General features: G+C 41.2%; 3 protein-coding genes across 4 annotated transcripts; 2 read left to right on the top strand and 1 right to left on the bottom strand.

The window, feature by feature from the left end:
• Positions 1-58: 58 nt before the first annotated feature.
• On the bottom strand, positions 59-12,123 carry zfhx2 (zinc finger homeobox 2). Its single transcript, XM_010767116.1, has 5 exons — positions 11,998-12,123; positions 9,786-9,944; positions 8,413-8,473; positions 3,959-8,058; positions 59-3,120 (listed from the first exon to the last, which is right to left on the bottom strand). The coding sequence occupies exons 1-5, from the start codon at positions 12,001-12,003 to the stop codon at positions 2,725-2,727; spliced, it is 4,722 nt and encodes a 1,573-aa protein (XP_010765418.1). The 5' UTR covers positions 12,004-12,123; the 3' UTR covers positions 59-2,724.
• Positions 12,124-12,687: 564 nt separating this feature from the next.
• On the top strand, positions 12,688-15,350 carry thtpa (thiamine triphosphatase). 2 transcript variants are annotated; one of them, XM_010767118.1, is made up of 4 exons: positions 12,688-12,807; positions 13,979-14,048; positions 14,325-14,819; positions 14,929-15,350. In XM_010767118.1, the coding sequence occupies exons 2-4, from the start codon at positions 13,979-13,981 to the stop codon at positions 15,027-15,029; spliced, it is 666 nt and encodes a 221-aa protein (XP_010765420.1). In that variant the 5' UTR covers positions 12,688-12,807; the 3' UTR covers positions 15,030-15,350. The 2 variants fall into 2 exon arrangements, with proteins under 2 accessions (XP_010765420.1, XP_010765419.1); XM_010767117.1 differs by having other exon boundaries at positions 12,690-12,807; positions 14,322-14,819.
• A 2,192-nt stretch (positions 15,351-17,542) lies between these two features.
• On the top strand, positions 17,543-20,786 carry LOC104941950 (DDB1- and CUL4-associated factor 11-like). The gene is made up of 4 exons (XM_010767120.1): positions 17,543-17,760; positions 18,629-18,863; positions 19,583-19,742; positions 20,697-20,786. Exons 2-4 carry the CDS (start codon positions 18,643-18,645, stop codon positions 20,784-20,786), a joined length of 471 nt encoding a protein of 156 aa, XP_010765422.1. The 5' UTR covers positions 17,543-17,760; positions 18,629-18,642.
• The last annotated feature ends 1,621 nt before the right edge of the window (positions 20,787-22,407 follow it).

Below are 22,407 nucleotides of genomic sequence, written 5' to 3' on the forward strand. Positions count from 1 at the left end.
AAACCATCAAAAAAGTACAGATAAAAGCCCCAATCGCACTGCAGTCAGACAGATACACTTGTTGTTCAACTGATTTTATTTCTTTTTCTGTATATCAAAGAAAGCATAATGGAGACCAAACACAAAAAAGGCAGGTACAAGTGAGGAGGAGAAAAAATAAGCTTAATCAAAAATCTAACACCACTGCCACTATTATTGTTCAATATTAGAGGAATACCATATTGTTTTTGAGCAAAAAGGTGGCATTAAAACCATTATGGATCAATAATAATCAAAAAACAGTGATGGGTAGTAATGAAAAATCGTATAAGTAGTAGTACAGTTATAACAATAGTGATAATCAAAGTGACAATGAAACATAAGAGAGTAAAAAGCAGATCTCCATAAAAACCTATCTAGTTTGGACAGTGCAACACCGTGTCTGTGTGTGTGCGTTTGTGAAATCCCAGTCTTGAAGCTAAAGCACTCCAGTCCGGTTGCTTGACACACAAGATACAGTTTCCAACAGGAGTACAAATTATTACTCATGAAAGGACATTGTTACCATCCTGGTTTCAAAAACCACACCAAGTGACTTTAATGTCGTGTAAATGGCTGTGTTCATCTGAAATGTCTGTAGCTTGTGCAAAAATTGTGGACTAGTGCAAGTGTCAAGCTGTGGGATGTCCTTTACAGTTTGCATTTACAAACACCTCTCCTGCTCTCTGTCGACCTCAAGATTGCTTTTTGGTTTTTGAATGACAGAAAGCGAAGGAAGGATTACTTTGGAATATCAGTTCATTTTTTAATATATTTCTTTACAAAAGTTCATGTTTTAATTTTGCATTTTGTTAAAACTATCAATAGTAACATTAATATACAACTTAAATTGAAGGAAAACATCTTTAGTATGTTATGTGTCCTTCAACACAGCACCATAGCTCTCAGTCAACATGTTTAATGTTTCCCAATTTGCTTTCAAGATTTGAGTATCCGTTAGTCCCTTAAGGATACTAGTAATACCCAACTTTCTCCCTTGTTATGGTTTCCAAATATAAGAACTCATGTCACAGAATTACATGACCAGAATTAATAACTCTTTGTATCAAAACAGAACAAAACACGTGGGGAACAAAGTATGGGAAACAGCCCATTCCAAGCCCTGTTATATCATATTTCTAGAGGCTTGGCTTTTGACCTAAATAAAACAATCTGTTACATCAGTTTTTAATTGCTTCTATTGGCATTTGTATAAATATTGAAGTAAATAAAATGAGTACTTAAATTTCATGTCTTATGCACAGTATTCATGGCAAAGAAAACCGTAAATTAATTAAATTGGTCTGACCCTCCGGGCCAGGTGAGGAGGAAATCAATTCACTACTATTATACGAAGATCACCTGGGCTTAAATTCTTATACCTGGGGTTGTTTCTTCTTAAGGCTGTCAAATTTCTAAAACGCACCCACAGTTGGTGAAAACATTTCTTTTACCCAACAAGTTTGAAGAGCTGCATTTCAAAATGAGCTATATACGATTGGGAGGGAAAGGGAAATCCACAGGATCAAAGAAATGTGTTGCAAAAACAAGATAGTTGGTAGTTATGTAATTATAGTCCTTGGCCAAGAGTGCTGAAAACTTTAGAGGCAGAATTTTCTATGTTCTAGGTACAGAATGGCATTGATGAGATGTTTTCTCCCCCCCCTCCCAATAATATAAAAGCCTTTTGGAACAGAGCTCTTCATGTACCAGGTCTGCTTCTTGTACAATATTATAGTCACACCTAAAGAAGGTTTTATTAGACTAGCAAAAATCCATTTATCTCACGTGATTTATATTAAGGCATCCAACATGCATTTATGTATCTTTCCATAAAAAGACACTTGCATTAGAATGCTTAAAAACATTTGAAACTAGGTAAAATGTGTCAAAAGTGCGATATGCCGAGACTTTCCTCAGCCTCTCCTTTTGCCCTGTCTATTTGGATTGTCATGAAAACTGCTAACATGTAAATGGGGACAATTCAAAAGCCCTATTCTCTCTAAAGTACCTATTTTTTTTATCCCAATGAATGGACACAACACTCTTCAGATCACACTTCTGTAGCAAATAAAAAAAAAGGTGACAGTCAATACCACTTCTTGCTCTCCCAATGGTTCAGTCCAGTCATATTATATCCAAGCATTCTTTGCCCAAGATGTGAACGTAGGCATGAGAAAAACAATTCCACAGGAGAAAACTGGGAGTTATTTATGCAAGTTTTTCACGTTATTATCCCAAAAAGTTTCCGGGCCTATCGTCAAATGGCCACTTGCAAACAGGAAACACTTTTGCATCCGTCTTTAGGTTAGCAAAGTTCAAGCATGGCAAAGTTGAGTGCCTTTACAAATCATAGGAAGGTAATTGAATTAGGGTAATATATAACCACAGGAGTAGGACCAAACATGTTTGGATAAAGTGAGTGAGGATTGAGATGAGTTCATCACTTGTAAGACAGCATCTGAGTGAGTGTGAAGCAGCATGGAAAGAGTTTGCTGTTGTATTTGATTCCAGGTGAAGTCTTTAGATTAACGGAGTTCGAGTCGGTGAAGGTTGAGCAAGGGATAGAGGGTGCTGGGGGAGCTAGTTTTTCAAAAACTAAAGAATATTAGCTCTTGAGGATTAGTGCTCAAATTTGATTAAAATCTGAGGAGCCCAAATGGATCCAAGAATAGTCAGTGTGCAGACCAATCCTGATCTGAGTCTTTAACTGTTGCTGGTGGCCGTGGGTGGGGGCGAATCGATAACCATCTCCCCTCCCGAGCTGGTTAGCGGAGTGGACTGAGGGACCTGCGAGCCGGTGCCGTTCTTGTTGACCAGCGTCGTCGGCTGGCCAAAGTTAGTGGTTCTCAGGGTTGCAAGATGACGTGGGGAGAAGACGTGTGCCCTCGCCGCTGCCCGGGATTCAAAGGAGATGCTACAGGCGTCACATCGGCCTGTGAGGGTCTCCTTCGGCCCTGGCTGACCCGCCACTGGGGAAGCTGGAGATTCAGTAACGGTCAGCTGAACTGGTTTCGGAAGAATGGGACGATTGGCTTTGAGAGCGTTGTACTGCAGGTAGCTTCCCGAGCTCATGTCTACTTTTCCACCTGATAGAGGAGACTGGGAATGGAAAAGGAAACAAGAATATGTTTAATGTCACATATTTTTAAATTCAAATTGGGGCTTGAAGCAACCTGCTGACATTGAAGCCCTCTATCATTTCTACACACAGAATTCTGAAATGTTACCTTTTAGAAATGACTTGTTTTCATAACGTGACATGTGTGTTTCCAATTGCTTGACAACTTCAAACTAAGCAAAATTTGTATACATTTTTTTTTTTTAAAAGTCAGTTTTGGTAAGAGTATTACTAAACTAGATTACCAACACTGAGTGACAGCAGTAGAGTACTTCAGGCTTATAAACATTTTGCTTTCAGATGAAAAAAACCACAAAAAACACTTGAAACGAGCAGTGCCAGGTCCTTGAAATTAAATTCTCAATATGAATATTTAACCTACAGAGATGTATATCATAATATGGGAAATGTATGTCACATCTGCTACACATCACAAAGCTTTAAATGTGTAGGGCAAACACTTTAATTATTTTTAATAAAAAATCTACTTGAAATCTCTCATTTATTCTAAGTTTGTAAAACAATAACAGTGAAAGCACCACAATATGCCCTTCCCCTGCACTGTTGCAACCTCCAGCAAGGTTATGTTGAATCGTTGTTTACTCTGCTGTACCACGTATTGCTCATTTGGGGTCATTCAAGTTTTTCTAAGACTTACTGAAAGTCAATATCTGATAATAGATATTGCCCAGCTTTAGAATAAAAAAGGTGCACAGCAGCAATGGGATAGCAGTGACCTACATTACCCTATAAACAATGATATTGTACCAAAGAACTTGAAAAATACTGTACAGATACTACGTCTCCTTGCCCACTTACCATTTTCTCTTGCTGCAGCCTCCAGCGCTTCTCCTTGGCTCTTGTGTTTTGAAACCAGATCTGCACCACCTTGAGCGGCAGGTTGAGCTCGGTGCCGATGGCCTCACACTCCATCGCATTAGGGTGGGCGCAGGTCTCGTAACAGGACTGCAGTATGGACAGCTGTAGGCAGGACAGGTGTGTGCGTGGCCTTCGGCTGGAGTGAAATTTGCTTTCTGTTGGGCTTGATATAACTACGACCGGGGTGGAGGGGCTGGCCACTTTGGCAGAGATGGGGGTATTGGGGCTAACTGGTGCAATGCTGGGGGTGGGAGGAGGGGGAATGGTACGAGGAGACGAGTGTTTCGGAAGAGCCAGCTGTTCTCGTGATAAAGTGTTGATCTTAATGGGAACCTTGGGGGTCCAGTAGCTGAGCCCGTTCTGTTTTTGTGGCACCACTGTCATGGCGGGGGGCCTGTTGTTGATGAGGGCGGTGGGCAGCTTGGGCACCATGCGGTTAGTGGTTCCTGGCCCAGAACCCATCTCAATGTCATTGTCCCTCTCATCGTCAGTCTTTTCTTCTTCGCTCTCGTCTTCTAGCTTTCTTTTCTGGGCCGGTCTTGGTGCAATGGGGATTGGATCCTTGGGTGGGGATAAAAGGACAGGCGTGATCATTTTGGGTACAACTTTGACCATGGGGACGTTGCTGGTGGTTTCAAGCTTGGTCTTTGGCACTGCAGAAGCACTGCTGCTCACAGGAGAGACTGTGGTAGAGGAAACTAAGGAAACTTCCCTAGGCTTGATAGGAACTGGGCATATTTTTTTCCCCACAACAGGGTTGGCCAGCTCCTTTACTGGCTCTCTCTCCGTCTTAATGAGGGTGCGCACAATAGGAGTAGTTGTGATGCACCCAGTATTATTTGGAGCAGGTTTGTTGGAGAAAATGGGTTTGGAAAGAGGCCAGGTAAACTTGATTAGAGGTTTTCCAACCGCTGCCAGCGTCCCATCACTGATGAATCGGACCTCGCCCTTTCGTTCCCTGGCCCTCATGTTCTGGAACCAAATCTGGACCACCTTCTTTGGAAGATGGACCCATTCTGAAATCTGTTCAAACTCATGTTTCCCAGGATTCGGGTCTTTGAAATAGCAGCCATACAGAATGTCAAGTTGTTCAGCTTGAATGATGGTTCTTGAACGCCGCATATCCCGATACCTTTTGCCTTTGGACTTCCTCTGCTGCTGATCCTGCTCCCTCTCCTTTTCTCGCTCTCTTTCCAATAGCGTGGCATTCATTTTCTCTGCTGCTCTCATGTAGATACTAGACTTTGACATGTTGTTATAGTTTATCAGACTCATGCCGTTGGAGGACATGGAATTAATAGGTTCAGGTTTCACCTGGACTACTACCAGACCTTTGGAGGTTGGCCTCAAGCCAAGGCCATCCAGCAGTTGTCCCTTTTGTGCTGCAATTTTCTCAGCCAGAGATGATGAGGAAGAAGCAGATTTTGAGTTATTTTTTCCCATGCTGAGATCCAGGGCAGACTCACAGTCACCACCATTAGACAGGTAGTGGGAAGTTTGGCTATGTGATGAGAGGGAAGGCGAGAGAAGGGAGCTGGAGAAGCGTGTAATTGTCGGTGGGTTAGGGAAGAGGGGTAACTTGCACCCATCAAGCAGTGTAGGAGTAAGAGAGAGGACATAGGGGCTGAGGAACTGAGTAGAAAAAGGAGCAAGGGACAGGGGAAGTGAGTGGAGGGCACTGGTTGGAATTTCAGCGTGGGACTGTGAACCTGGAGGATCCCCTTGGGCCTCCAACTCGAGATCAACATCAGAGTCCTGTCTCTCCTTCTTCACCTCCACCTGATCAAACTCCCCCTTCAGTTTTTTTCTTTTTGCCCTGGGACCCCCTTCATTCTCCTCATTTTCATACTCATCCTCTGCATCAGATAGAAACACGGTTGTAGAGCGCAAAACCTTTCCTCCGACCCCCACTTCGGACTCTCCGTCTTTAGCAGGGCTCTCAGGGCCCCCCCTTAAAGATCCATTCTGACTTTCCTCATCAGACACAATGATAGAGGTGTACACCTCATTTTCTGAGTCCGAAGTGAGACAGGAATCCCCCCGACCTCTCCTTCCCAAATTCCTCTGTCTTCGTTTCCCTCCTGTTCTAGACAAATCCATTGCGTGGCTACCTGATGGTTCAATATCATCTTCTGCTATTACCAGTGAGCTCTCCTCGTCATCATAGTCATTGTCTGAACTTTGGGAATGCCTTGTAAATCCTGCCAAGCGTTGCAGGTGTTGTAAGCCTGTGGCCCTCTGCCTTTGTTTTAGATGTCTGGCTTGGCTCAACCACCTACGTACGTCTTCCTCAGAAAGCCCTACTTCTCTGCCCAGCGCCTCACAGTCCTCACGGGGAGGACTTGCAGCATCAGCTTCACTGCGCGACTCAAAAAACGCCCAGAGAACCTCCGACTGGAACTCTGACAGCATTGGAAGGTCTGCATAAATGAATCGCATTTCATTACAATGGCCTCGAGTTCGGTTCTTCGTTAAGGCAATTGTGTTTGGGCTGGATTTTGGGGTGCCGAGAGAGCCACAAGGGCTAGTGCCAGATTGTGATTTTTGAGGGGTAGAATCAGGGCTAAGTGTAAGATTTAAATTTAAAGGACTTGAGCTTGAGTTGCTGGCCACAGATGCAGAAGGCGAGAGATTCTTATTGCGGAGGCTCTTGTCTGTGCCCACTGGGGAAAGATTCAGGCTAGCGTCTCTATCACCTTCCAGGTCCAACTGATTAGTCGAGCTGTCTCCATCTGTTGTGCTATCTCTATGTGCCTTTCCATTGTCTTCCTTATTCTCAAACTTCCCTTTGACTTCTATATTGGGACACTGTGCAGATTTGTTACCGTCCTCCGTAGTCAGGCTATTGCTGTCCTTGATGTGATCCGAGCCATTCTCTTCAACTGTCAAATCACTGTCCAGCTCTTCTTGTTCTTTCTCACACTTTATAGTCTGTTTTTGCTCTTCCATGCAGGGCTGCATGTTTGTTTGAACTCCTGCAGAGGGCCACAGGTTTTGTAAGCTGTTAAGTCTTTGGGTTAAGAGAGCCTGCTGTGCTGTGCTCAGACCTACAAATGGCAGACACTGGGTTAGGAGCTGGCCTTGCTGGTTCTCTTGGTGCTGCTGGGTTTGGGCTTGGAGCCCATTCAAGATCAAGGGCAGGACCATTTGAGGCTGAGGCACGAGCTGAGGCACGGCGGCACCAGGAACAGCACCAGCTGCAAACAGGGAGGGGAGGAGAGAGTGTGGGAGGTTGTTGGGGCTCGATGTGAGGAGGGTGAGAAAGGCTGAGACTGCCTGAGCTGAGGCCACGGGGGACGTGAGGAGGGAGGGAGCTACTTGAGACGTTTGAATCTGCTCTCCCTCTTTTGTAGTAGTCACCATTAAGGTCCCAGGAGCAGCACAGTTGGTGGTGGTAACTAACTGACTGGTTCCACTTCCAGATGTGGTCACTTCAGTGTTTAAAACACCGGTGGTGGTTCCTCCCAAACTAGCAGTGGCAAGTGCGCTTTTTGCATTTCTGCTACGGGTCTGGTGCAAGACAGATTTCATATGGCTCTCAAGGGTGATGGCATGATTGTAAGAGACGTGACATGTAGCACACTGGTAGGGTTTGTATAATACATATGGCCGAGAAAGGAAAGGAAACGAGGAAGCCGGGGGATCGAGGTCCCCACCTTGTTTTGCAGGGCCTTTTGTCATCCTCTGAATGTGGGATGCAGAGTTGTAATGAACTTTCAAGGCAGTTTTGCCGGGAAAAGTTTCCTGGCAGGCATTGCATTTGAATGACTGGGTGTTATTTTCAGCTTGCACGCCATTTTTAACGGAATTGTCCCTAGTGTCTGGGATTTCTGTGTTTTCAGTTGTATTTTGCCGTTTGGCTCCTGGGAGTTGATTTCCCTCCTCTTCTGGCACTGACTCAGCGTCGCCTCCCTCCGGTTCCGTTATTCTCTCTTCCTCCATCTCTTTGTCTCCAGGCGTCTGGGTGGCGTCTGAACTCTCACTAGATTGGCAGGGATCTGCGCTGACTTCAGCGTGCTTCAGTTGGGAAGATTCAGCACCTGGTGAAAATAAAAACACATGTTTCATTTGTATGTTCTAGTAAGCTGAGGTCTAACAGAACAAACACAAATACAGGACAGAATAAAAGTTATCTAGCTCATCAACCTTTTAACCCACATTATCTGCAAGTTTTCATTGTCAATGCTTGTCCTTGGTTTTTATTTATATACTTTTGAATTGTCACAACCCAATTAAAGAGCCACACATATCTACATTATAGAGTAATTAGGGTTTAGCTGGATAAAAAAAGGTTGGTAATTACAGTGTTATTATAAGAACATAAAGAAAACCATGCATGTGTGTTACTACAGTGCTCAATGATGCCATGATTTCAAAGTATTTGTCACACTCACCTGAAGACTTAAGATCACTTTTGTTTCCTTCTCCTCTACTGGAACCCTGTTTTATAACAGCCTGTTGGAAGAAAATGAAAGGGAGTGTCAGCAAAATTCTCATAGCAAACCTAACTGACGGTTCCTTTCAGATGAGCTAAATGCTGTGTGGCTTTTGAGCAGCACAACATTTGGGCGGGACTCATTGATGTGCGGTTATATTACACATAGCAAGCTTGGCAACTCTTTAATTTACAAATTACCCTAAAGGCATAAATTAAGAGGTCTTTGATCATTTCATCCACCAATGACATTCCTTCTATTTCTTTGCATTTAACGTGCTAAATTGTCCTCCACCCATGCAAACAGTGTGTTAATTGTGGTGATAATTTGATCTCTACTCAATCAATACTTTTAACACTCATTTAAACAATGAAACAATCTAAATAACTTGGCCTGTCAATCTGCATAAATAAGTGATGAACAGAAACAACCCAGTCCCCATTCACACTAATTAATAGAGAAGTAATGATTAGGTAACTAAATCGGTAGTCGATGGACAGAAGATTCTTTAGCAACTATTTGGATAATCCATTAATACTTAAAGTACATTTACATTATAGTTTAGGATTGACAAATCATTTAAAAGACATCATCTTTGACTTTGAATAACTGAGGGACATTTTTCACTATTTCTGACAAGATTATTAATTGAAAAAAATATATATATAATTGACAGACGATGCAGAAAAACTTTAAGTGTATTTTTTTTTCTGATTGTGTGAAAAAAATCAAAAAAGTAAATATAAAATTGTTGGCTGAGGAAAGTTTAATTAAAAATGTAAAAGACCAGCTTTAACAAAACACTAAGATGTGAATATTAATGAGCACTAAACTATGTAAATATATATGGTAACATCCTAGGATAAACATTTGTGTTAAATAAAAATGTCAAATGCATAGCCTTTATGTAACCAATCTTACTTGTGTCTCTCAAACCAGGGGACAAATAAGGTTATCCGTATGTCTGAGGGATCGTTTTGTATCTAACGTAAAATATACAACATAGGGAGGATAAAGTAACAGAAACAAATTATCATACAGTACATCAGCAGTGAGTACTTATTTGGTAAAGCTCATATGTTTTATAAAAGTTAGTTTAAAAGTCGTTGACAATCTGTGACCCCTGTTCGTCTTTGCTAATGCAATTTTCCTTATCACATCATTTCTATTTACTGCAGAGCTACAGCATTGCAATGCATGTGATATTTGGTCCAACCCCTGTATATCAGTCAGCAACAAGTGGGCTCATTAAACACTACGCATATATTTTATGTACAACCCAAAGCAATTAGGTTTTACACTTTGAGACTAGGGTGCCCGGGCATACTTACAATGTCCAGCAGATTGTCGACACAAGATGGAAGTACGCTGTGTTGCTCAGTGAGATGTAGAGACAGGCAGGATCTGTTGGGTTGCCCTTTTTGGCACAGGGGGCACAGCCACTCAGCCACTCCATTGCTTTCAGTGCTAAATGTCTCTCCAGACTCCGCCTGACAAGAAAGGAAGTACATGGAAGATGTTAAGGAATGCTACACTTTCTGGGTCTGTTCTTATTATTCATCACAATTGCAGAATAAAAAGTAAATTAAGTAATTTCAACAACATCAGAAAAAGAGTAGCACCCCAAAAAGATAAAAGCAAACCATTGTGATAAATATATATAATGTAACAAGCGTTTTAACTATTGGAACCAACAATCTGAGGCAATTTAACATAGCCTTCAATAGGTATGCTGTGTCCCTTTAACCAGTAAAACTATTCCTAGATCAGTATTTCATAATTAAAAAAGGTCTCTGACATTAATTTTGTTGTTTAGGGAGGTTCCCAACACTTAGTCTTCAATGACCGTGTCAAATTACACAATAATGCAATTGTTTACATGACATCTTTGTCATGTAAATTAGTACCCACCTAATGGTTTCAGAAGGGTTTACATTGCACCTTTGAAAATTCTAAATACTAGACTGTTTAATAAGGCTTTGAAATCAATCTCACATTCAGCAAACTAATGTATCACATTTACAGGACATTTGGAGTAACGCTCAATCCAGATCATAACATGCACTGCTTGACAACTAAGAGTACAGTCTGTGGAAACACTTATTTCCCCACAGTTTTGAACAAGTAACGTGGCCAATATATTAAATATGATCTGAAGCTCGACGTGCGTAATCAAATAACTGTTACTCCCTCCCACTCAGTTATAAGGAAGTCAAAATAGACCACTGGTCTGAATTTAACCACGCAGCTTTGATGTATTTTTCTGCAAGCTTTCGTGATCCAAGATGCAACCAAGACAGCAATCCTCGCCCATGAGGAGAAATACCAACACAGCTACAAAGCTCACTTCCTCGTCATGCCAATTAGCAAGCTAGCAGGGTAATATGAGCAGATAATGTTTAGAAAAGTCTATATCTGCGGTTTATATCGTGTCTAAAAGCTCCTGAAGTCGAGTTTCAGATTTGAAAGCCAAGATATAATAACCAGTTTGACATATCTCTGCTCATAGTTGGCCAATTAATGAGCAGTCTAATTAGCTATGCCGAACAGCGATGAATCAATTAGCTAGCAAGCTAACGTGAGGTTTAGAAGCCCCCCTGTAACGTCGCATTACAATCGTGTTTGTACAAATGCTGGTTAGCTGTTAGTTTACTGAAAATAACACCGCAGTGATAGCCAGACACTTCTCAGAAACTGCAAAACACAGTACAGTCGCATGCACAATGTCGCTCTCGTTTGAGCCCAGACGGTCATTACATTAATAAACAGCTAAACAGCTAATAACAGTCGTGTCACTTTGCTAGCTAGCCTGTTAGCAGAGATAATTAACCGCTCCTCAAACTGTCTCCAACTGGCTGCTCTCCGCAAACTCTGCCTGGTCCAGGTGGGAACTGCAGCTCCGATACACCGAGTTCACCCAGGATACAAAATACTCACACTAGCGCTGATCAAAAACCTCGGCCTCGAGTTATTTCCTTACCCCTCTGATTGTGGGCTGACAGTCGGGTATGTAGTGTTACTCCGCCCGCCGCCTGCTGCTCAACAGCGCAAATTGAGGCCTAGTCGGACTAAAGCCATTTAATTAATGAACGTGGGCTCCGTTTACAGATGTGTTAGAAAACACTCGCTCCCCCTCCTCCCTCGCCGCCCAGCAGACCCCCTTTTGACGCGTCCTAGCGCTCAAATTCATACCTTAAATACTTACGGTGCAACACATGGCCATTTAAACTATAATTTTAACAGATTCGAGCCGTAATTGGCGAACGAATTAAACGCTGAAAAGCTACTTGAAGCGGAGTACGTGCGCAGCGGTCGCCTCGACGATGGGGGTGGTGTAGGGAGGCGAAGAGAGAGACGGGAGGTAGAAAAAAGTTTGGATTTAATGTTGGATTCTATATGGGATCGGATTAGTATGGGGCACGATCCGTCGTTTGCTCGATCCTCTATCAGTCGCAGGCCACTCTCCCCGTTCAAATCAGCACAATTAACCGATCGCGAAAGACGTTTAATTAAGTTCAGAGCAATTAGCTAATGCGTTTTTACCTGCATGGTCGCCGCTCCAGCACGCACACACACACACGCTTCCTCCGTGGCTCCTCAGAACTGAAAAGTTTTCTTGCCTGCCCTCCCTTTCTCTCTCTCTCTCTCTCTCCCTCCCTCTCTCTCGCTCTCCTGTTCTCCCCCTCCCTTCATTCGCCCTATGCCTCTCTCCTTCCCCTCTTCCCTATAGTAAACAGACCACAGCTCCCCCCAAGGCTGATTGCTGACATTCAGAAGGGGACAGCTATCAAATCCCTTATGTAACCCCGCAGATAATAGAGAGTATTAACGAATCCTGGATTCATAATTGAGCAATAAAGAGAAGGCATGAAAAAATGCATTATATTTTTTTTCCCAAAAAGTGTGTCGATTCCTAGATTACACTGAATCTTCCCTCTTTTTTACATTAAAAGGTGAATAAAAAATGAGTCCCCATTCTGCCAAATTGGATTGTCACAGAGAGTGTGACGAGTTAATTAAAGCTGAATAATGGAGGTGTGACTGCAGAGCCCCTACGCAGCACTATGAGAGCCGTTTATCACTTGTTTTCAATTCAATGAAATGATAGGTGTGGCGCACATAAACAGTCGAGTATGTGGAATAAATATTTATGAAGCAGAGGGGATTAAAACTGCACCATCTGTATGCCCCTGCGTTACCGGGACAGGAAGTGATGTTCCCGAATACCCTGAAAGGTGTCTCCAATTACGCCTGTGCAAAATAAACTGCGCTGACGTGTTTGTGCTGCTGATTGATTGTCTCGCTGGCTTTTTGGTGCCGAATTATATGCACATTAGGACTTGACTTGTGAAGGTGTGTGAATGTAATGTTTTCTACTTTGATGGTGGTATTTGCTGCTCTCTAGTTCAATTTGGTGATTTTACTTGATCTACTTATGCAGCAGCTTCGAGCTTGTGCATGATGACAGGTGTGGCTGCTTGAGCTCTGCTGCGACATTACTAAATAACACAGTTGTTACAACAATAACAGTTTAGTTTGGAGCATTTACAGACAGTTTGCAGTAGAGCTTTAAAATGAAATTATACTTAACGTAATGTATTTTGCTAAACGCAAGAGCAACCAAGGTTATGTTACAGAAGGACGGAGTGTATAACATTGTTGTTGTGTTTATTGCTCGCAGTGGTGTTACGAAACTATACATTTACTCAAGTACTGTACTTGAGTACAATTTTGAGATACTTGTACTTTACTTGAATATTCAAAAAATACTCAAGTAAATATCCATGTTATGCTACGTTGTACTTCTATTCCACTACATGTCAGAGGTAAATTGTGTACTTTTACTCCACTTATTTAATTACTTTGCAGATTTTGATTAATGATGTGAAATATAATCAACTCTTAAATCAGGCTTTAGTTACACCTGGAGTAAATTCACAAGCTACCCTGCAGTATACAAAGTCATTAAAACTAACTGCAACTTTACCAGCTTTGATAACACTTTAATGATCAATCATTATAAAACATATCATATATATTATTGTGGAATGGGTCAATCTGCACAATGAGTACTTTTACTTTAAGTACTTTAAATATATTTTGATGCTAATACTTTTGTACTCTTACTCAAGTAACATTTTGAATGCAGGACTTTTACTTGTAACAGAGTATTCCTACACTCTGGTAATTCTAATTTTACTCAAGTACAAGATCTGAGTACTTTTTCCATCTCTGATTAGTTGTGCATACCTTTGTTAAACTCATGTTACACTAAAAAGTTAAATGGAATAACATTTTGAATTTATTTAGATTATTTTATTTCTGGGAGTTTATTTGTATTGATACATTTTATTTTTTATTTTGTATGTATAAAGCAAATTTCTCATTATATATAATCTTATAATTCTCATATAAAACTTACACCTGCCTCTAAGTATTCTTACCATACAGATCATTATCATATCTTCAGTTGTATTTGTGACCATACAGTATTGTTGGTTTTGATCTTGTTCTGTTATTTCAGATGAGTGTTGAAGTGGAGAGAAAATTTGTGTGCAATGCCGACACTCTGAAAACCCTGGAGGAGATCGGGGGTATGTGTTTAATGTGTCTACTACAACATTACTCATGTGTAAATTATGAACTGAGGCATTTACATGATGCTTTGATCCACATCCATTTTTAAATCTTCACTGAAGGAATTTAATGATACTAATTGCTGTGGATTGCACTGTAACTGCAGTGACACTGGCCATCTGTCTCTTGCTAATAATGACGTTTAAATAATCAGAATCAGCCTCGTTAGTTTTTTATATTTAGTTATACATTTTTTCAATAATCTATTTCTCTTCCTCTTTTTTATTCAGCAGTGTGTCTTGGTCAACGGCAGTTTTGTGACCAGTACTTTGACACCCCAAAGTTTGACCTTACTTTGAAAGACATGTGGCTGCGTAAACGTAAAGGGTGCTGGGAGCTGAAGTGCCCAACAACAGCGGACAAGGCAGAAGAGACGTCTGGAGAACAATCTAGAGCAGCAGCAATGTGTTCCCGCTACAAGGAGATAACAAATCTGCCTGAAATTCAACTGAGAGTTAAAGAGGTCATAAAAGACGTTTGTGAGGACAGTGAGACGGAGACGAGCCCCTCGCAAGAGGAGGAGTCTTGGATGAGCAGAAATAATCTTGTGTGCTTTGCAGAGTTTACAACAGTAAGGAAGTCGTTTACTTTAGAGGAGGAAGGGGTGCAGGTAGATCTTGATGAAGCTGACTTTGGCTTCCATGTGGGGGAGATAGAGGTCCTACTTCCAGAGGGAGGAGATATGCAGTCGGCCCTGAACAAGATTCAGAGAACGGCTGGAAAGCTGGGTGAGCTCAAACCTGTCAAACTGCCCAATCCTTAAGTCATTCAGAGTCATTATATACCTGCAATATGACATATGTTGCTAATCTCTAAATATGTTCTTCCTTTTTACAGGTCTGACTGGAGATAAGCGTGTTGAAGGAAAAATGCATGCTTACCTTAGGAGTAATTGCCCAGAACACTTTGCAAGACTACTGAGCGAACATATTTTGTAGGACATATCTGTAACACAAATGGTTAAATTGTTTTTAAGATGTACATAGTCATATCTGTGTAAATGAGCCTTTTACATTTTATCTATGAATTGTCCAGACTTAGTATATGCACTTACTGTAAAGACCTCAATCCCCCATCCTGCATTAGGAATTTTAGAAAACAATAGGCCCTTGAAATGTACACTTGCAGGTTGGTTAATGGTTGTGTCCTACACGCAACAGTTATATTTTTGTCTGGCTGTAATATGGAGAGTGTGAGAGGAAGTGTGAATACTGCAAATAAATGTGGGGTGCAATACTGTTCACTGCCTTTAACAATGATTGTTTTGTACTGTGTTGTATTAAATAACAGATGTTCAGACATTTATGACACTCCCTGAAGAAGGTGATAGGGCAGAAATGGCTATTTTTTAAGCTGACTTCAGCAGCTGGATTATTCTTGTCTATCGAGAGATGATTGAGAGGTGGAAATATATCTTCCCCTGGTCTTACATCATCAAACCTCCTGTGTGATTCATTTTTCTGCAGCTCCACTCGGCAGTAGATTCTATAAATATGTAACTTTTATGTTGATGTTTCTATAATTTGCATTATAATCAATCAATTGGCCTATATTTGAGCTTTACGTTTTAAAAGAACATTTGACTTGTGTATTAAATCATAGCGTGTTTTTTCATTATGATGTGATACGTTAAAGTAGCCGCTACAAGAGCAAAAGGCAGCATGCTCATTTGAAGCAAAATATATCTCATTGTAATTAATATGCAGACGCTGCAGGAGTCTACTGCTGTGTTTTCATCTAGGACTTCATTTAAATCCGCACAATCATCCATATCTGCAGTACTGCAACAACAACACTGATTCCTCCATAAGAGAGAGAGAGACAAAAGATGGGTTACCACTGTCAAGCATTGATCGTCGTCTTCAATTTCAGGCTGTGACCAATCAGTCGGAGGTGAGAGCTTGAAATCAGCCCTCCGCTGGATTGCTCTGTTGATGATGTCTCTACTGTACCAACACCTGTTTTTGGGACCTTTCTCTGGACACCTGTGACACACACACAATAACAAATTGTAAACAATGAATGGTAATGTGATACATAGGCAACTTCACTCCGAGAGCAATCATCAGTCATTTGAGAGGAACACACCAACGCTTCTCCTGTGTATCAGTCTGCATTCGGACAGCTGGAGGCCAACTTCATGCACAAACATTAACTTACCCTGCACATCTGGCTTTCTTTTCAAACTTAATGCAGCTGCATCCTTCATACAAGATAACACAAAACAATATTCTACTTTACATTTTGCATGAAACACAGTAATTACAAGTGTTGCATAAAGCATGAATGAATATTGATCATATGTTCAACCTTTTGAGACCGCCTTAAGGTCACCTTTAAGCCTATGTTTACATGTTCAACCCACCTTTGTTTTTGGCACAACAGACTGCACAGACAGAGAATGTCTTACTTTGATAGCAATACAGTGCTGCATTAATGTAGAACTTTTTTACTGGATGAATTATTTACAAATAATTAACATATGGAAACAATCGTAACTAAAATGAGCATCTCTGCTTCAGCTGAGGGGTTTTGGCAAATAATGACGTGAGGCACCTGATTCTTGTTTGCACCCCAGAACAGCACAGTCTTACATATTAGGGGAGATTTCTAATAACAGGCCACATCACCAAATATCCACCTTGAACTGCTTTAACCTAAATACCCCTAAAAATGTCGACACATTGACCCTTGTGTGAATATGCACATTACATATTGAACCATGATTGGATTCACATTCTGTGAGATACCTCCAGATTTACATCCCAAACTATTACTAATGCAGCAAATTGCTTCTCAATTGAACAGCTTGTTGCGACATTGAATGTTTTTGTTTGACTATTTATATATGCAGGGCGTGACATGACATGACATTTCAGTTTTTAATTATTCTTCAGTTGAACAAACAACAAGACAGTGAATCTGTGGCTTGGGACCAGGTGATCCAGCCTGGCTATAGTATAAGGCAAATGTCAAACATGTATGGATTATGAGATTATGAACACATGCCTTAAACAACAAATGTGCTGCAAATTCAAGATTGCCTCTAAATTGTGACATCTTTTAATGTGTTCAGGAATTTGGACTATATCCTTTATTTCTTATTTATTTTTTACGTGATCCTTAAAGAGCACACACAGACATCTACCAAAATCAACTCATCTTTGAAATGCTCAGAGGCATATTTTAACATTTGAACATGTTATTATGCTAAAGCTGTAAATCCTAAAATCTTATTTTTGTTTCTGGTTTCTGCCTTTCACTTTATAGTTTACTCTGTATATTTGTTTTAATTGTTAGTTTTGTGAAGCAGTTTTCAAACCTCAACACTGCTTTGTTTTGAACTATGCAAAGTGTCCCATTGATTTTCAGTTAACTTGTTATCAGTACATCTGGCAGGAGCGACAGCGCGGCTGATCACGTGACAGCGAAGGGCAGGGGCACGCGCAGGGTTTTTTCACACTTTTGTAAACAACATGGCGATTCACGGACTGGCCCTGCTAGCTTACTGATAAAACACTGTGCTGCCAAACGTCAGCCATTGTGTGTGATACACGTTATATATTAGACCTTGCGGGAGTCACGCGTTTGCTTTATTGTTAAGTTCGCACCGAGACGACAAAGAGTTTGGCCGACGAGCTGTCAAGAAGAGCGTCTGACAGTCAAACGGTACCTTTAGCATCTGAGCTAGCTCTGCAACACCAACCTCTGCACCTCAATCATTAGAGCTAGCGTACTGTACACTGATGCTGGTCGATTTGTTTTCAGGACATGGAGTTTGAGTATTTGAAGAAGTGGTAGTACAATGGCTTGAGCAACTAACTGGAATTGACGATGACAGTTTAGCTAAAACAAAGCTGTCTAGTTCAGCCATTTTTACCTAACTTCTGGTTTCTCTTTTCCTTTATTGTTATACGACCTGAGGTACTTGGTGAATAAGATAAAAACTGATAGAACAAGTATTCAGATCTCTGACTTTAGTTATAATATCAATAGTATATATTAAGAACAATGAATACATTGAAAAAGTATTAGCATTCAAATATACTTCTAATAGCAAAAGTAAATGTTGTTTTGATGCACTGAATGTCCCATTTCAGAATCATATAATGATGGTTTTTTAAATATAATTATTGATGCATTCATTTGTAATTACTTAATATTGAAGCTGGTTGAAGGTGAAACTTTAAATACTTCTGTGTGGTTTACAAAAATAAATACATAATTATTTATTAATTGATGTATAATTTGTTGTCAAGTGACTTTTAAAGTTATTAAATTAATGTAGTAGAGTAATAGGTCAAACATTTCCACCTGAAATGTAGTGAAGTAGAGGTATAAAGCAGGATGAAATAAAGTACAAATATCTGTAAATAAAGTAGAGCACATGAGTAAAAGGGAATTATTTAGAGACTTGATTTAAACTGCGAGCCATCATTTCCAATTAATACACATTATTACCCTGTTATTTGTGTACATGGCTTCCCCAGGTAAATCTAAAACTGTCATTTAATTTCCAAATGATTCTCCCTGCCAGGCCCTCTTCAGTCTATGGGCTCTCAGTCCAGTTCTGGGATGTCTGGAGGAAGGGGCTCTTCCAGTGGCAACCCAGCTGAGCAGTCAGACGCAGCAGAACCGAACCAGAGCAGCAGCAGCAGCAGCAGCAGCAGCAGCCGGGGCCGCAGGACGGCCGACAGGCAGCAAGGAGACCGACCGGCAGCTTCAGAGGAGGACGTTGACTTAGCTGAAGTGCTGGCTTACCTACTGAGAAGGTGAAGAGAGAGGATGTTTTAGTGGCCTTAATAGTAAAACACATCAATAACATGTGTACTTTGCACCTCTGTGCCCAGTTTGTTGTTTGTCTCTATTCATTTTTAACAAAAGCGTTCAATCAGTAAAAAATGGTATTTAATATTTTCTGGCGTCTTGTAAAGGTAGCGTGAGTGAATACTTAAAACATGTACCAACTCATCCCTTGACATCCTGTTAAATCTACAGACCATCCTAAATGTCTGTCAAGGGAACAAATATTGTAAACCGCTCATTACATTGCATCACTAAAGCTAAGAAGTGTTGGGGGAATTGGGGAATTTCCAATCCTTATACATGTTTGATTTTTAAAGCCGTTTAAGTGGCTGGGAAATGTTTGAATATTCCTCCTGTGAGCCACCACACATTTAAGCACTGATCCTTAACAGCGGCAGGTCCTTTGATCCTCCATGTGTTACATTGGAGTGAAAAAAACATTACAAGACTAAATCTTTACCCACAACACAATGGCACTTCTGCTAGCTTGTCTCCCCATTGTGCTGCTGCTGGACCAATCTGTTGTCTGAATGAACATTTAAGTATGAGTAAATTCAACACTCTGTTCCAATTTTCTCCGATTTCCCTTGAAATTATTTTACATGCACAGTATTTCCTGTGGAGGAGGGTTATATTATTTCCATTGTGTATCTAATTTGGATTGAATGTGTTTATGTGTTTGCAGGGGCCAGGTCCGCCTGGTCCACGGCAGCGGGGCCACAGGCCTGCAGCTGGTCCAGTCGTACTCTGACTCTGACGAGGACAGCGACGGAGCCTGGGAAGGTCGGCTGGGCGACCGCTACAACCCCCCAGGTAACCTCCCACTGACACTGTTCACTGTAAAGGTATAAAGGTAGAGCGATAAATTATATATATTTTTTTTCTCTGACATTCTTTTAAAACACACATATCTACTTCCTGTTTTAATTAGCTGTGTTTTGGGACACTGCACTTCTGTTTGTCTTCTGTTTGGTTGGAATCAGTAGCGTAGGCAGAAATATACTTTAGGGCGGGCCTGTATAAAATAGGGTGGGCTGGCTTTTTCCAGGGGGGAAAATGACTTTAAGGTAGGCCTGGACTATAATAATAATATATAATAATGCCCATTGCCAAGCATCGTTGTAGCATTTCCCTCCGAATAATGGTCGAAGACTTGACTGATGATATTAATTTATTGAAATGTCCAATATCAACGTAAGAGCTATAAAGACACAAAAATAACAAATACATTTAGGCTCCATTCGTATTAGAATCACTTTAGCATACTACCAAATGTTAACTGTAAACAGACAGCAAAGCTACAAAACAGCATACAAACGAATTAGGACACAACCTACAAGTTTATATTATAGTTAATACCAACTTTGTGCCTCTTTGGAGGGTGCTAAACTTAAACATAAACGTTATCTTTTACTTTCTCCGTCTTTATATGTAGATTAATCTCCGCTCCTTTCAGTTTCACAGAACACAAATTGGGATATTTACTCTTGTATTGCACTAACAGCAACAATAGGTTGTAACATTCAAACCTGCTCATGGACTTGGTCCTCGCTTTTTGTATGTCTCTCCAACGAGTTACGCTGTGCTTCCAGTCTACATACCCATCGTAAATGCACCTTCAGCTCCTGGGCTGGGGAAATGTCTGCACATTTTGCAGAAAAGCGCGTCCCTACTTGCGCTGTATTCCACACAGGGAAAATCTCCATACCAACTCGATGAGAAGCACCTTGCTTTCCCAGGATTTAGAGTGTAAGGGGACTTCTTGAATTGTGGCTGTGAAGGCGGTTCATCAATTGCAGGCAGACCAGCGGGTAGGCCCACACCTGCTTCATGCTGACGACCGGGAGCGGGAGGGAGCACTGCTAGCGCCGTGGAGCAAGAGGCCGTAACAGTCTCCGGACTAGTCGGAGAGCTTGGCCCTGGATCGCTGCTGGATGAGGGCAGTGGGGGCTCTCCTTGGAGTCTGGCTTCATTAGTGAACTTTGAGCCATCATTTGCAGGCAGCTCTCTGCCTCTCTCACGTTATTATGGCGCGCGCCGGAACCAACAACCAGTTTTTACCGTAAATGAGTTCGGTTCAGAGGACAAAACACATACAACATTAATTCAACTCGATATTTGTTCACTTGCATTTCACTTTGAATGCTTGGATATTCTCAATGGGTGAATACTTTTTTTTATAATAATAATACATTTTAAAAAATGACACCGAAGCTTTCTCAGGGTGGGCCAATGAGTCAACTGGCCCACCCAGTTGACATTGACGGACGGACACTATTGACGGACGGACACTATCATTTACATTTTTTTACTATGTTCAATCTGAATTTACATTCAAATTAAAAAAATCTATATTGATTCTGACTTTTCTACATCCAACTCACAGGTTTATTATTGCTTTGAGAAAAAAAAGATTATGCATTAACCCTTTTAGAAGGGAAGATATGGTCATTTGTTCTGGGAATGACATTTTCGAGCCTGAAAAACAGGCTCAGGGCTCAACACGTTAACAGGTGAAATAACATTATTTCACCTGTTAACGTGTTGAGCCCTGAGCCTGTTTTTCAGGCTCGAAAATGTCATTCCCAGAACAAATGACCATATCTTCCCTTCTAAAAGGGTTAANCAACAAAAACCTCTTCTGGGGCCATTTGGGTGGATTTTCCTTATCTCTGGCCCCCCTTGCTCGATTTTGACATGTGACGTCTCTTTCTGACCGTTAAGCAGCGTCCACATGGCGGCGTGCGTTGAAGCTTGCCGGCAGGCGTGTCTGAAGCTCGACAAACAACCAATCACATGAATCTTCCGCCCCGTACACACAAGCACACGGTTTCATTGGCTAGAGCTTGTACTGGCATATGATTCGATTGACTGACGCTTCCGTTGAAGCTTCAAAAGTCGAACATTGCTCAACTTTTGAAGCGAGCAAAGCGAAGCGACGCTCCCACGCAGTTTGGCAAAGTGTAACGTCACCCCATTCAAATTGAATGGGCAGAAGCGTTGAAGCGTCAACGCACGCCGCCGTGTGGACAGGCCGTTAGAGCCAATAGAATCGAAGGGAAAACGTCCCGCACACACTCATGTTAAAAAAAAAAGTGGCGTCTTTGCGCATTCAATCTTCCTACAGAGCGAAGGAATGGCCTGCTCTGATATTTGAAAACGGAATTGCAGTTTTATTTCTTATAGATTATCATAACATTTCAAAGGCGACACAGTCACATTGGATATTAACCTATGGATTAACTACAGCATAGTTTTTATCGCCATTGAAGACCAGTTTTCTTTTTTAAAAGAAAATGAAAAAGATCAGTTAAATTAGTTTTTTCCCGTTATATGGATATAACATATTCAGAGTTTATTAAATATTAAGGTTCCTTAGACCTTGTTTCCTGCAAATGACGCGATTTCGGCCCCGGAACCGGGTCCGTGGGGCTTACGAACAAACTAAATGTGACAATCATTATACCATCTATACTTTATATGAAGCAGAATGCACCACAACAAGTATAA

Source organism: Notothenia coriiceps, unplaced genomic scaffold (genome assembly GCF_000735185.1).
Source record: "Notothenia coriiceps isolate Sejong01 unplaced genomic scaffold, NC01 NC01_scaffold00004068, whole genome shotgun sequence".
In the NCBI taxonomy this organism is placed as follows: domain Eukaryota; kingdom Metazoa; phylum Chordata; class Actinopteri; order Perciformes; family Nototheniidae; genus Notothenia; species Notothenia coriiceps.